The following is a 16,446-nucleotide window of genomic DNA, read 5'->3' on the forward strand; positions in this document are numbered from 1 at the left end:
CCTCTCTTTTTTCTAAGGATTAGTATTTGTAAAAATAAATATTTACTAATTAATAAATGTTACTAGTTTGTAAAATAAAACTTTCCATTTTATGTTCTTGGATACCATCCAGTTTTTGCCAAGTAACTAATATCATCTGATTCCAACCCCAACCATTCTATGATTCTATGATTATTCCCATTTAGTATCTTGGTTTTATTGTGTGCTAATACCATTGTGTCACCAAGACCTTCTGTTACTATTCTCATATATTTTGTGGCAACTTTATCGGTGAAAATATTACCAGGATCCAAAAGAAACCTAGGGCTTCAGCTCTATCATCAGTGAACCTGATATCGAGAACTTCCATCTGTCCTGTAGGGCAGATGCATATTAAATTATGATTCCCATTCTAATCTCCTTATTCTCCAGATTATCTATTAATTCTTTTGATTTAGCTGTATATAATGTTTCATTGAGCTCAGAATAGCTTAGATTTACTGTATTTCCTTTGTCTATAGACAAAAAAAAACCCAAACCTATAGTGTTTCTTGAGGGCAGTGTGCTATAGCTTCAGTAAGCTAATGTTGCATAAGTAAATTAATGTTGCATTTTATTCCATCGTTCATTTATTTGTATTACTTTATTCTGTCTTTCATGCCAAAATGTTCCATCGTTTTAATGTGTGACTAATTGCCTGGATCATTCCTCCCTTTACTTTGAAGCAATACTGTTCCCATTCAACCTACATGTAATTTCCTTTGCCATTTCATTCAAAACTGACCAACTTTGACACATTTAGTTTTGGAGTTGTGTTTCTATTATGAATATAATTGCCATTACCAGTCTTTGTTCAGTGTCATTGTTCTTACAGAAAATTAAGGCAAAATACTTATTTAATGGTGGCTATACTTAGATGACCTTGAATATCTACCCAGTTATCACAGACATTTTACTTCTTTCTGTATTTCTTTTTTTTTTCTATTCATAGATCTCTAAAAGCCGTAAATATGATAACTTACATTCTTTTTAAGAGAGAGAGTGAGAGAGGGGGAAAAAAAACAGTGTCAATAGCCCTGTGCATTAAGGGAATAATAGAAACCTTGGCAGAGAGCTTCGATGATCTCCAATGCTTCTTTATGGAGTATATTGTCTGGGTATTTCCAGGCAAATGTTTTGCTGAAGCTTTCGAAAATAACCTATGTCATTCATTATACTAATATTTGTGCATCTGTTTTGAAACTAATATATGGTATATTTATTTTCTTCACATCTGTTTTCTAAGCATTCATAGAAGTACAATCTTTAATGACTTTCACTCTTTACAAAGTAAAAAGGCAAGGAATTTGTGATGAAGCCTAAATCTCTGTCCCCAGCATCAGTGGTATGGCTTCAGTTAGTCAATATGTACATCAGATCTGTAGCTCATCACAGTGAATATGACAAAAATGCTACCACAATTAGTTTATCCTGTAGATGATGGCAGATAGACCAGAAGGACTATTCCTTAAGCTGGTGTAAGCCAACAAAGTGTTGTTCTACCTGAGCTCAAAACCTGTAAACTGAACTACTTTTCTCTATAGGTCCCTTTAATTTAGTTTGAAGCTATGCTCTGATTTTTATCTAAATAAATGAACTCTCATAGCTCCCTCAACTACTTAGCTATCACTATTTTCCAATTTGTATGAATACTAATAATATAAATAGTTTGGGTTTGTTTGGTTTTTTTTTTTCATTTTTAGACACAAAAACTTTGTTGTCCATTAGTATTCAGCAATTTAGCAGAAATGTATTAGGCTCCTAATCATGCTAGTAGACACCATTTTACATTGCATTCTTTATTTTATCACAGTTCAAAACAAACCCACATGTGAAGAAAATTATTTTGGTTGTCCTAGTGGAAGATGTATTCTGACCACCTGGCTTTGTGATGGGCAGAAAGACTGTGAGGATGGAGTAGATGAATTGCACTGTGGTGAGCATTTCATCTTATTTGTATTTCTGTAATTAGCAATGCACTTTGAAAACAAAAAGAAGTGTGTGTTTATATCTCAGAGACTGAATATAGAGCTATATAAAGCAGGCTTTAATACTTTATTTTCAGATTCAGCTCTCTAATGCTTCATGCTGCCAATATCTTAAACCCTGTCTCATGCCAGAATAAAAACTCTTTTTTTTTCCTCCTAAAGATTTGTTTGTATGCAGACTTTTCTATTGGTTTAATATTTAACAATTTCACTAATTCCTTATAACTCCTCATTAGGACAGTTATGTAGATATAATCAATTTGTATCAGTATCTTGACCTCAACAGGAAGTAACCAGAATATACCTTTATGACATTAAAAAATAGATATTTCTTTGTATCAGGGGCCACACAGGTGTAGTTAAAATAACAAAAGTGATATGGATAAAATACAGCATAAACTCTGTGAACTATATTAAGGTTCAAGGAAATTTTAAGATTCTAGAGCTCCACACAACTGAGGAGCACTACAGGTTGGTTTTGAGGTTTTGCTCATAGGGAGAGCTAGTCTTTTAAATTTGTATGGATTAACTGAGTGAATTATTACTATAATTAAATTTTATCAGAATGTCAAAAAGCAATATCAAGTCTTCCTATTCCCTATTTAATTAAAACCTGAAAATAAAATCCTAAACTTCTCTATTGCTTTTTTTTTTCTTTTTTTTTTTTCATGCTTCACTGCTTCACATGACTGAAAGTTCTGCGGTAGTGTCTTCATGACCCAGTTTTCTAGTAACATGCTTACATGTTTAATTTGCACTTTACATTGTGTATATATATCTTAACTTCAAAAGTAGCAACTATGGACTATGAAAATCAGATGGTTTTCTGTTGACAGCATTCTTCAATTGTAACTTGGCATGTTTCCAAGTTCTATTACACATACATATTTCCATGCAACATATTAGCCAATTTTTTGTGGGAGAAAGGGAAGGGGGTTTAGTCATTTCCTTTTTGCCTACTTATTACTCTTACCCATTTTGAGGTAGTTGTTACAATACACATAAATTCAGATTGCATTAACTAATTTTTTTTTATTTTAAATATTTATTTTAAATAATTAAATTTGTTAACATCAATTAAAAATAAATAGATTTTGTTCTCAAAGAAAGTCTTGGAGAAGTGGGCAATTTGAAGTTTTCAGAAAAGGTCATAATAATAGCATTTATTTATAACAGTTGTGCAGACTGCTTTTGAAATGCAGAAGGATGCCATTAGTTTCAATGTATACAAAAGTGTATGTTGAAGGCAGTGTATGATGCAAGTGTAACTCAGTGTTTATGTTTCCAGGTTTAATAATGTATGTATACTTCTGTGCAATATATAGGGATGCAAACACAAGGTAATTTTTCTTGTGAGTGAAAATAACACCTTTTAAAGATGGAGTTAAATGCTGCAATATCAAGATGAAGTCTGTGTTTGAAAATTTGGACCTAATACCAAAATAAAGCAGCCACAATAAGCCACTATATTTACAGTATCCATGTGAAATACACAAACCTAACTTCTGCTTTTAAAATATCCCCATCCCATTAGTGAAATGTTTATGAATAGGTGAATGTGTTTTAAATGTTTTGATATTTGCTTATTTATTTTTATAAATGTGAATGCAAACTCTTAGGCAAACTGGTAAATCCTAAATAGGATTATACTGTGTTTGAGTTTTTTTGTACACTGAAATTGGGAGGACAGATAGGAAAAGAGTGGAGATTCCTAAACTATGCTAGAAAATACAGGGAATGCAGTACTTTTGTGAAGCTAACAAATATAGTGCTGGTGTTATTCCTAGATTCGTCTTGTTCATGGAATCAGTTTGCTTGCTCTGCAAACAAATGCATCTCCAAGCAATGGACTTGTGATGGTGAGGATGACTGTGGAGATGGTTTAGATGAAAGTGATACAATTTGTGGTAAGTAGAATTTTAGTTCTGTGTTGTCAGATTCTGAAAGAGACCAAGTGATCCAAAAAGGTTGTGAAAAGTGCAACATCTCTGAAGAGCACATACTTTAAAGATACCTTTTTATGGGGACTATATGATTTGTGTGTAGTCTGTCAGTGAAGGTAGGAATGGCACATCAACATGGGCGGGCAAAAGGACCAGACTTTTGTTCAATTCCTATCCTTGAGGTAAAACCCCTGTATCACTATTTGAGTTTTGCATTTTAGTGGTATGTGCTTGAAGACTCTAAATTTACTTCTTTTCTCTAGTTCTTTCTCTTATTCCCTTAAAATTTTTGTACATACAGCCATAAGCATATTATAGCATGATATTCATCTCAAATGCCCCAAACTTTCAAATTGTGTAAGGAATTTAAGATTTTACTTTCATTCTGGGGCTCAACTGACTGCAAAAGAGTTAATGAATTCTTTTCAAAAGAAAATCACATTGTGTCAAGTCATACTGTCAATTTCATGATAGTTTCAATATTGTTTCCATCATTTATATTGTATTTTAGGATTTTCTTTGTAAAATGACAACTTTTCACTTTTAAATACTTTTTCTTTTCAAAAACCCTCTTACTTAAAGTCCATCCCACAAAGTGTATTTTATTCTATATTTGTATGTGATACCACAATAAAAATATTGTTGATAACTTTACTAGAAGTGTTGAGTAGATAGGGAAGAAATCTCTTTAGCTTATGTTCAGAACTGTGGTTTGTTAAAAGTAGTTTCTTAGTCAAACACAGATGTAGAAATGCCAGCAAATAAAAAGGATGAAGTGGAAATTACACTGTTCTAATATTGCAAAGTTCGAATGAATTACTAAGTTAACTTAATTTGACATCCATCTACTATACATTTAGACATTTTTTTTTCATGGTATTGAAGTCATGCTGATGACTGGGGTATTGGAGGCAGTATCTGTTTGAAAAGGAAGATTTTTCTCTGCCTCTCTCTTTAAGGAAAATAAGAAGGTGTGAATTGAGAAGACAAGCATGCCATCTGTGACTGTTGTTCAGGTTGTTCTATAACAAACTGAAGCCCTAAGAAACATTAAGGCCCAAAGCTTAATAGGAAACTTAGATCAGGAAACAGAAAACAGAGAGGAAAATCAAGACCACCAAATTGCAAAGTATCAATACAGCACAATAATTTATCTTTCTAAGGTTGTTCAGAATTACTGCTTTTGATATTTTGTCTTGCAATACACTGAAGATCTCTTATATAAGCCCACCAATGAAACTGTAGACCATCTCTCAAAGAAATAAAACTCCACACCAGTTATGAGGAGGAGAGAGTTAAGGCTGTATCTCTCCCTAGGAACAAGGGCAAATCTGAATTTCAAGAAGAAAAAAGAGACCAAGATGACTTCAGATTTTACAGTCCTAAAAAATCAGTATTTACCTAATGTAAAGTTTAACTTCAGAAGTGTCAAAAAATGGCAAATGAGTATAAGCAAGCAAAAATTGTCTCTCTTGCATGAATAGCACAAAAAATCAATTTTTAATTTGCTTTGCTATTTTCTTAATTTTTAATTAAAATTAGTAAAAAATAACTGTTTCCTTTTTAGTGAAATATATGTAACTTATCTAAAAGAATGCATTAAATGACGGATTTCACAAAAGTTTACTTCAAGCAGGGTAAAACTTATCGTAGGACATAATTTTCTTATCTGCAGACAAGCCTATTAAAAAAAATATAATGCCCAAACAAACAGTACGTTGAGTTACTTGCATTAGAACTGTCACGTATTTTCTTACTCCAGCTACTATTGTACTTGGTACCCATTGTTCTCTTCTACATGGGGCTGACTCATGTGGGTTTTGGATACCTCTCACCTCCTGGCATAAAATACAGTGGTGAGAGGGTTACTTGATTTAAAGGATTAGTTACTTCCTTCAGTCAGTTCAAACATGCAGTCAAATGTAAAGGCCAAAATTGATCTGAAAAGTTATACAGCTGGATAGTTTCCATGAAGTATGGTAAATACATTTTCCTTGCAGAATTTAAGAGACTCAATAAATGAAAAAAATGGAAGAAATAGCAGATTGCCAAAATTTTACTATAACGTACATTCTCAGTATGTTTATCATACTGTGCAGAACAAAATCTTCTTTCAGTTTTATTTTAAAATAAAAAACCCTTAGGCATTGTCCATTACCTTAAAAAAAGAAAAATCAGAACCTGTTCAAGACTCACATGTTATGCTTTTTCAGGTTCAGTGACCTGTGCAGCAGATACGTTCAGTTGCTTGGGCTCGCATGCCTGTGTTCCCCACCACTGGCTTTGTGATGGTGAAAGAGACTGTCCTAATGGAAGTGATGAGCTGTCAACAGCAGGCTGTGGTATGCATGTTAAAAAGTTATAGTATTTATTTTCTTGGTACTCTACAATAGCCAGATGCTATTTCTGTTTGTGCCATTGTACTCTTATACTGTCAAGACTGTTAGTAAAGACTGATGAACCACATGTGGACATGCATACTGTGATTCTTCAGTATTTTAATCAACCTAACTTCTTCCCATTTTGCTAATAGATATTGAGGCACATCAGCTGAAGATCAGTATGTATGCAACGACACAGACATATACAACATGGTTACTAATGAAAATTACCTCATTATTGACCATGAAGTTTTATTGCTTTTCCTGAAGAAAATGCTGCTGCATGTCAGGGGGGTTGTGCATCAAAAAGGGAGACACAGTTCTGTCTTCAATTTACTCTGTCTAATTGTTAGGAACGTGACATCTCTTGCCCCATAAGCTATTACTTCCAGTCTTCTGAGATACGTTCCTGTTAAAAGTGTCTGGAGTTTAGTAATAGTTTCATTAGGGAGTTTATTTTATTAATGTATATAAAAATGGTAGAGGTTAAAAATACTGAAATATGTTCTCACCACTGAATGCATATTCTATCACTTACCATTTCTAGGCTGGGTTGTATTTTGAGTATTTATGGATTTTAAAGAGCTTTTGTTCAGGAGCAGAGGAACATAGTAAAGACATCTGTAATTGCCAAGTGTTATTTTCTTTGAAGGCAGACCTTAGGTTATTTATAGGCAGCATAAACTTCTGAGACCTCTGTCTTGCATTACATAAGATCTTACTTTTTAGCTATCTTTGTGGAGGTGAGTAGCTTTCTCTGCTCTGTGGTAGTCTTTGTATGACTCAAAAGTTACATTTATTTCCATTGAATCCACTCAGACTAAACTAATTCTTATTTCAGCTTTCTGTAAGAAAATGAGTGTATACCTTACTTTTCTCAATTTCATTTATCTTTATGTACTGTATTTTCCTTAGCTCCTAATAACACTTGTGACGAGAATGCTTTCATGTGCCATAACAAAGTCTGCATTCCCAAACAGTTTGTATGTGACCATGATGATGACTGTGGAGATGGATCAGATGAATCTCTGGAATGTGGCAAGTATAACAAAAGTAGATTAAATCGACAGATCCGACTGTTAACTGTGAGACTTTCTGATACTGAAAAAGAGGGCTCTTGGCTTTTTAAAATTGTTTTAAAGTCAACTTTAAATTATGCATTACCCAACACAACATATTAACACAGAGCTAGAGCTACAGTGACAAATTATTTGCTATAGTTGTGACTTATAGTTGATTCTAATAAGCAGTGTCAAGCCAAGTGAACTGCTATGGAAAAGTACCCCGCAAACCTCAAAAAACCTTTGAAGCTGGGCCACTTAAAACACTTTGGCCAGTAGTGGGCACAAAATCCACAAGAACAGAGGAAACTTAATATGAACCTGGTTTGGGGCAATCCAAAGCACAGATATAGGCAGAGTGCAGGACTGATTGATAGCAGGCCTGAGGAGAAGTACTTGGGATTCTTGAAGAAGGTGTTGGTTGATGAGAAGCTCAACATAAGCCTGCAAGTGAGCACTTGCAGCCCAGGAAGCCAACCGTATGCTGGGTTTCCTCAAAAGGAGCTTGTCCAGCAGGTCAAAGGAGGTAATTCTTCTGCTCTACTCTGTTCTTGTGAGACCCCACAGAACTGTGTTCAGCTCTGGGGCCCCCAGCATAAGAAAGATGTGGACCTTTTGGAGCAAGTCCAGGGAAGGGCCACTAAGATGATCTCTATGAGTACAGCCTAAGAGAGTGTGGCTTGTTGAGCCTGGGGAAGAACAGAAGGCTTAGGGAGACCTTAGGGCAGCCTTCCTCCTAAAGGGGTATACAAGAAATCTGGAGAGGGACTTTTTACAAGGGCATGTAGTGATAGGACAAGGGGGAATTGCCTTAAAATGAAAGAGGAGAGATTTAGATTAAATATAAGGAAGAAATTATTTACTGTGAGGATGGTGAGGTACTGGCATAAGTTACCCAGAGAATCTGTGGCTGTCCCAACCCTGGAGATACTCAAGGCCAGGTTGGATGAGACTTTGACAAACCTGATATTGTGGAAGGTGTCCTTTCCCAAGGCAAGGGGTTGGAAGTAGCTGATTTCGGAGGTCCCTTGAAACCCAAACCATTCTATGCCTCTATGAAGTATAAACCTGAAATACATCTAGTGTGGATAGTGGGTTCTCATTACTTGCTGTTTCAGTCTATTGGTTCTCTCTTACTGTGCCACACCACTTGCCAGCATGGACTTCTTGATCCTTGAAGAAAGAAAGGAACAAACACACCCCTCCTAGCAAACTCCATTTGTTTTTTACTTCTGTGAACTACCTGGTGTTTTGAAAGGAGCACTTTGCAACAATAGGCTGTTGTAGGGAAAACCTGCTTTGTTCATGTAGTTTAAACCAAATCAGGATGAAAGGAGGTTGTTGATTTACTGATGCAAGATAACTACTTGGAAATCAGTGAACTATATATTCAGTATCAATAGCAGCAACACAGCGAGTAAATCATGCCTGCAAAATGTTGATATATCTTACGGGTTTCTAAACAGTCTCCAGTTTATAATTAGTGCCCAGAAGTTCTCAGCACCCAGACACACAGAGCACAGTTAAGTGCACCTGTTGCCCTAGCCCAGGACAAAATGGGCATGTGTGCCCGCTAATCCTCAGAAAGCTCTGAGGCTCAGAAGTAGCACTCCATGAGCTTATACAGGCAACTCTACTTGAGGTACCCATCCTGACGGGTTCAAGGCACATGCTGTTATACTTTGCTGTCTTAACAGATGTGGTTCTCCAGGCCCTTTTCCCAAAAGTAAGATCTGAGTGTGGATCCACAGAATAATGAAACTGTAAACTATTTCCTCCATTAGTGATAGTTTATAAAAGCCAGAACCCTTTACAGAAAGTGACTTGTTATGGGTTTGTTCATCTGTTTAGTACAATGTTATCAATTTGAATGGTGGGGGGAATAGGAGAACCTTTCTGATGAGATTTTGCTTGGAAGCAGGCTGTAATTCTTAAATAAGTATTTAAATGAAACAGTCACAAACTTTATATAGGTGGGTTTTTTGTTTGTTCTTTTTTTTAATTCCTTGATGGTATATTTCACTTGTTTACTGCAGCATCATATACATGCATGGTCCCTTAAAATACTGACAAATAAATAGTGGTAGTTTGACATACTTCTGAAAAGAGACAAAAGGGGGAAACAGCAACAGAGGTGGAGGATATACAAATCACTGATCTAATTGCGGTATAGGCCTGCCTGCAGGCACTGTCTCTATTTAATTTCCACTAAGCAAACTAAAATCTACAGCAACATTTGTTACATGTTGCATGACTCCAATGCAGTTTTCTGTTAGTTGGTAATCAAATACACATCTTAGTGTGTGACTAGTATGGTAAACTCGCTATACATTCTTTTATGGGAAAGGGAACTATTTGTAAAGAGTAGGAATCAAATTCCAAAATACATTTTTCAAGGTGTCGGGATGTAAAAACAAACAAAAATAAAATTGCTGAGATTTTAAACTTGTGATTTCAGATTTGACTGCAAACTATGCAAACTGATCATAGCTCTGTGAGATTCTAGAGCTAGACCTTTGCATCTTGATGTCCAAAAAAAAGAAAAAAGTTACCCTTCAGCAACCAGTTTACCGAATGGAATGAAATATGGTTTGAAATACATTCCTAAAAGCTGAAATAAGGGAATGAATTTTCAAATCTTGTTTGTTTGTTTCAATTTATATCATTAAGGGTATATTATAATAATATTATTCGGATACAATATAAAACTGGGACTGTTGATTAGAGTAATAAGTTTTTACTTTTATCAGAATTTGTAGCTAAACCGATTTTTAAAGCTTACAATTATTCTAATCCTTCAAAATTTCTTCGATACAGGTTTTGATTCTATTGTATAATCCTATCTTTTAAATGAAATCTTAATAATGACATGAAAACAAACAAAAAAACCCAAACAAAAACGCAAGGTGAGCATGAGAACAAAAAACATTGCATCCCACATTGCTGCTGTCATAGACAGAATACTGAGCTACAAGTGATACAATCTTGAGTTTTAAACTAAATCAAAGTTTCCTTTCAAGAATTGTCTAAAGGACTGCAGGTTTTTTTGAGACAGGATTTATATACATAGAATACAGGAAAAGCTATACTTTTTTTTCGCAAACAGGAACGTAGGTTTTTTAGTAGTTGGTCTAGTGTAATGAATTTTACAAGTAAATATTTTACAAATAGAAGGTGATTTTCCCTCTGGGAATTTTTCAGCTTTCATGTTTCAAAACTGAATAACACCTCCCCCCCCAAAAAAAAAAAAAAAAAGAAACAAGCTTGTGCTATCTTTTCTATTTTTTTCTACTGCTTTTTTTACTTTTGGCTAAACAGTTGTGATTTCTGTACTTCATTATATATTATGACTTTCTGTTAAAAACCCACTCTAATTTTTAAAATGTATGCATTTTCTAAATACCGATTTTGTGACCGTCTTGGAAAATGCATGTATAGCATAGTTGAAATTACTAAAGTTCTGCATGTTTTGAAGGGAAAGCATATAGTAAAGAATACTGGCAAATGTTTGCTGTAGTAATTTCTAGAATGTCCTAATAATAGCAGAAAGTTAAATTACACCTGAAAGAAAATGTATTTATGATTGAGAGCATCATGAACACATTTTATGTATGTGGGTATTGATTCATGACTATGCTGTGTTGCATAAGAGACACTTGATTTCTCTTGTTGATAGATAAGCATATATGTATCTCTTTATGGGACAAAAGAACTTTTACATATGTTGCCTAATATGTGCAAAACTTCATGTTAAAAGAATGAAGCAAATCATGAAGTCATGGATTGCTGTATTTCTAGGGTATCGTCACTGTCGTCCTGGAGAGTTCACCTGTGCTGATGGAAGATGCCTCTTGAATTCTCAGTGGCAGTGTGATGGTGATTTTGACTGTCCAGACCATTCTGATGAAGGACCTATCAACATAAAATGCAGAAGTTCAGGTTTATATTTAATTTTTTGAATATTTGTTTGAAAAACTGTGGTTTAGAATTGTAGACAGCTATATGTAAAACCTTGTATCTTAACTCTCCAGTGCTTTCATGGTGATACTGCTTATGTCTTGCAAGAAGAATGTGTTGTTAGTCCTAAGCATCCAAAACCTCAGTTCACAAAGGTCAAGCCACCATTTCCTGTGGTGTAAGATGACTGCTGGTTCCTTAACACGTTAATTCTGTTAGTACTAAAATACGATGATATTAATGTAATAATTTCCAGAGTTTCTAGCTTGCCCTGGGAATGTTTTCTATATTTAATATACTCATCACACAAAAGGAGATAATACAAAAGGGGAGAAAAAGTTGTTCTTCCTAAAATGACAAACACTGGTCTATTTTTATTAGTGAATTACTGGCCAGACATGATTGGTTTTATTGGTATTTTCTAGTGACATGTATAAGTTTGCTGCAGTCTGACTGGTTTTTGAGAGGTAAATGAATCCTGGTCTGCACATAATACTCTATTCTGTAGCTTTTGAAAGACCTACTATTATAAAAGATTTAGACATTTGTCTAAATCTTATGACAAGAAGGATAAAGGACAGTAGCCCAGTCCTTTAATACTAATTTTGATGGAAAACTCTCATTTGCTTTGAGGAAAACCAACATGCCTGCCTTATATTTAAGGATTCTAATTTGAAGAATCTGAATGTAGCTGAAATGACATATTCAAGTTTTGCCAAACAGGGAAAAAAACATGTATGTGTGGTCCTCAGACTGAACCCCTCAGCATACACAGGGGACAGAAGCCATGCTTTTTAAGTTTTGTAAACTGTAGATTATATTTTGTGCAAAGATAAGGTAGAGGATTCTCAATTATATGAAAACAAATGTGCAGGAGGGTGTAATAAGTTGGACGTATTCACACATTCTCTAGGATAGTGATAACCTTTAAAAATACTGCAAAATAAAATGATATTATAATAGTATCAATAAGAAATTTACACAGTTGTTTCATCTCACATGCACACATTGCAGCTGTTCAAAAAGAAAATTTATTTCAAATAGTAATAGACCACACCAAGTTGTGTTGTCTTTTTTGTTTTCCAGAGCAGTCATGTAACAGTTCTTTTTTCATGTGCAAAAATGGTAAATGTATTCCTCAAAGTGATGTTTGTGATAACAAAGAAGATTGTAGTGATGGATCTGATGAGAAAAGCTGCCACATTAATGAATGCCTCAGTAAGAAAGTTAGCGGCTGTTCTCAAGATTGTCAGGATCTTCCTGTTGGATACAAGGTGAATAATTTAAAAAATGTGGTGTAATATAATGCAAATTCTTAATTCTTAATTACCGAGTTTGCCTGTAAACAGTGTAAATGGCAAAGTAATTAAGATAACACTTGAAAAACTGAGACTAGATGAAAAAGTTTATGATTGTAGCATATTCAGAGCAAATTGCATAACAAATAGAATCAATTATTAATTAAAATTGCATGTATTTGGTTTTCTTTCCCAGTGCAAATGCTGGCCTGGATTTCTGCTGAAGGATGATGGCAAAACATGTGTAGATATTGATGAATGTTCATCTGGATTTCCCTGCAGCCAGCAATGCATCAATACATATGGAACCTACAAATGCTTGTGTGCAGATGGGTATGAAATACAACCTGATAACCTAAATGGCTGCAAGTCCCTTTCAGGTATTTGTGAAATTCTATACCCCATGGTCTGTGTAACCCTTTTATGCAGGATAAACAGTTACTTTGAAGCACACTACTTCAGTAAACAATAAGAATGTGATTCAATGTCTGAATGTAGTAATAAGTTCTATTTTTAGTACGTATTCTGCTCAGATCACATGTAATGGATAATTACAGTGTATTATGAAAGTCTGAGTAACTTTATTTGGAAAAGGTATTGGGAAAGTTAAAATACATCACTTAATGGGTCACATGATAATAGTATGTTTATAAGTGTTTAAAATACTCATGCTGTTTTATTTCATCAAGTTTAGAAATTAGACTGTACTTTCAGACTTCCTGTTTTGAAAAGGAGAAACAGGAAAAAAGAATAGAAATTGCAAAATCTGTTATTCCTATAACATATTAAATCCTCTTGACTTACATATAATACACAATGAAGTTTAAGATACATGAGTGTTGGTTACTTCTTCACCCCTCTGTCTATACCACTGATGTTATTTTTATGTGCTTCAGGGAGTGAGATTTGCTAGATCAGTGAAAGGAAGATCAAAATGTCAACAGGAAAGTAACAAAACCCCCATATCTGTGTTCTGCTGGATTTCCTTCATATTGCAGGCAGTCTTTGGCTTGAGAAGATTCTTACTTATTCTAGCCTTGCACAAAGTTGTTTGGTGGGGATTTTTAAATATAAAAACACATTATATTTTCTTTCTAAATGACAAAACTGAAACCTCCATCCACCTCATATTTCTGTCTCAGGTACTTCCCCAAGTAACCAGAGGAAATACAGGGGAGGGCAAAAATACAGTGTCTGTTTTTTGCTTTGCTCCTGTGTCACGCCTGCTAAGCCACTTGTATGTTTAGAAGCCATAAATCACTCAAACATGACGGGGAGCTGGAACACATCATAGTAGAGTTTGTTGGAGTTGTAATATAGTAGATTTCAGAAATGACCAAGACAAAATAGTCCATTCTGTGATTATGCTGCAATGAGGGTCCGACATGTGGGTCTTTGGCCTAATGCTGATTTCTGGCATAAATTGCTTTGAACTCCTTACAACACAGCAGGGTGTTAAAGCCATCCTCTGCAAAACACTAAGTCAGTGCTGAGGATGGTGTCTCAGATCTTTTAAGAACTGGATGCCTTAGGAGTTAAACATAAAACACAAGCAAGGTGGTACAATGTATTCAGTATAAAAGAAGAGTAAGCTGGACAACATATTACATTCCTGGATGTATAAGCATTTTTATAATTTAATTATTATTGGTATTTTTTTAAATTAATTTTAGCTGAGGTCTCTGTTCATAGAGCTCAAATAAAGACAGATTTTTTATTCTTTTTACTATTACATATATCAGTGTCAGAGCTGTTTCAAAGTAACTGATGGCATGAATAAGAATCCAAAGAAATATTTTTTTAAGCTAGAAAGCCAGGGGTAAAAAAAGCCAAATCTGGCTTCAGTTCAGAATTAGACAATCAAGGTTTGTCCAAATGCTTGTTTCTTTATGTCCGTACTGTTCAGGGTATTGAAATCTAAAAAAAAAAAAAAAAATAATGGTCAAAACATGCTTGATTTTCAGCTGTAATAAATAATAGCCTTAGTGAAACTTTGAAAGTAAATGTTGAAATTAAAACAAGTGATATGAAACATATTTCAAATTCAATCTCTGGCATCAAGTTAGGATAACATACAGTATGGTTCCCATCTCATAAAGGAAAAAAAAAACTTACATTGAAAGATATACTAATTGATTGCTTTGTTCATTTTTATACTGCATCATTGATCTTTCTTGGAACATTTGAATGTTTTAAATATTCTTTTCATCCATAACATTGATCAGAGCATGTAACATTTATTTTTCAAACCATCTGTATTTCAGCATTGTATTCCTGATTTTCCATAAATTAACGTAAAAGCTAGTCTAATGTATTCTTTCTCCCGGGGTTTAGATGAGGAACCTTTCTTAATTCTGGCTGATCATCATGAAATCAGAAAAATTAGCACTGATGGATCCAACTACACTTTGTTGAAACAGGTATAATCATAGTACCATGCTCTAAGTTTAACTCAATACTTTTATTCTTTTCTAAAGTGTGCAACTGACAGAAACATCATCCTATAATTGGCACTGTGTGCACCATAGAACAACTGCAGTATCTTCAGAGATTTTGTAATATTTTATCTGAATTTGATGTGGTGAAAGTTCAGGCAGTTGTTTAATCAGTCATTCTGATGTACTAAAAAACTTAAGTTATTTGTGATCCTCTTCTGTCACAATATGTTTTGTGCAATTTGTATATTTCAGTTAAAAAAAAAGAAAAAAAGCCAGAAACCCCCCCTATTCGGCCTTGTATTATTTGAGGAACTTACTGTCATAATCCAAATCTTTTTTTTTTTTTAATTTAGATATACAATAACAAGATTTACAGTATTACAATACTTGAATTTATATATTTGGCTAAATGTTTGGGGTTTTTTAAAATCTTTATTCTAAATTATTATGACAGAAAAAACAATGTGAAAAAACCCTACAAAAATTACAAGGTCATCAACTAAATACAGAGCTGTCATTTTAGCAGTTTCTGCTCTGCTTCTATGCTTCACCTAAGTGTAGTTACTTACCATAGATAAAAGTTCCAAAATATGTTTAGTAAAAACATCTATTTCCTTGAGTATTAATTAATCAATTGTAGAAATACTAGAAAAATTAATTATTGCCAATGAATATTGTTGGGTTTTTTGTGACTTTTGTGTCAGTAAGTTGCGCATCTTAATGTCACAATAGAGGTGCTTAGGTCTCCACAACAGTAATTACAAAATTAACCATCTTGCATTAAACATTGACTTTATTTAAGCATAGCAAGCATTATGGTAAAATCTGTTTGTTCTTCTGAAATCCTTCTGACTACCTCTCATTTTTACATCTCACTGCCTCTCCTCTTTTGCTGGTATATCTATTGATAGAAGCCTGTGAAAAGAGGGGAGCAAAAATAATTTTTCTTTATGGTTGGTGCTGACAGATTGACTCATTAGTCTTGAATTTAATGGACTCCTCTTTGGTATGTTAGAGGCCATGTAGCTCCATCCATGGAAGAGAATCTGCGTTTTCCATATCATTTTTATTCATGAGTCTAGTAAATACCTCTGCTATTGAACCTACTGGCCTTTGATCCTACAAATGTGGCATTTTTGAAAGCATACAGATTGGAAAGCAAAAGAGGGAGCTATACCAGCAGAACAGGTGGGCTGTCTTCATCATAAGGACAACTTTTTGTCCTTGCAATGTTACAATGGATCAGCTCTTTCTTAGAAGTCAAACAGATAAAGCAAATAACAGAGCTGCCATGGCAAAGGAGCAGACCCACCCTTCTCTGTGTATTTGATCTGTGCTTTGCCATTCTAGCAGTTGTGCATA

At 34.3% G+C, this 16,446-nt stretch overlaps 1 protein-coding gene across 1 annotated transcript in view; it reads left to right on the forward strand.

Annotated features, from left to right (window-relative positions):
* LRP1B (LDL receptor related protein 1B) overlaps positions 1-16,446 on the forward strand; it is a 565,080-nt gene that overhangs the window by 431,176 nt on the left and 117,458 nt on the right. Inside the window, exons 50-57 of the mRNA XM_034061327.1 lie at positions 1,832-1,954; positions 3,794-3,913; positions 6,163-6,291; positions 7,246-7,368; positions 11,190-11,330; positions 12,435-12,622; positions 12,843-13,026; positions 14,981-15,066. Coding sequence (XP_033917218.1) covers positions 1,832-1,954; positions 3,794-3,913; positions 6,163-6,291; positions 7,246-7,368; positions 11,190-11,330; positions 12,435-12,622; positions 12,843-13,026; positions 14,981-15,066 — 1,094 coding nt within the window. The remainder of the gene's footprint in view (positions 1-1,831; positions 1,955-3,793; positions 3,914-6,162; positions 6,292-7,245; positions 7,369-11,189; positions 11,331-12,434; positions 12,623-12,842; positions 13,027-14,980; positions 15,067-16,446) is intronic.

Source organism: Melopsittacus undulatus, chromosome 4, assembly GCF_012275295.1.
Source record: "Melopsittacus undulatus isolate bMelUnd1 chromosome 4, bMelUnd1.mat.Z, whole genome shotgun sequence".
Taxonomy (NCBI): Eukaryota; Metazoa; Chordata; class Aves; order Psittaciformes; family Psittaculidae; genus Melopsittacus; species Melopsittacus undulatus.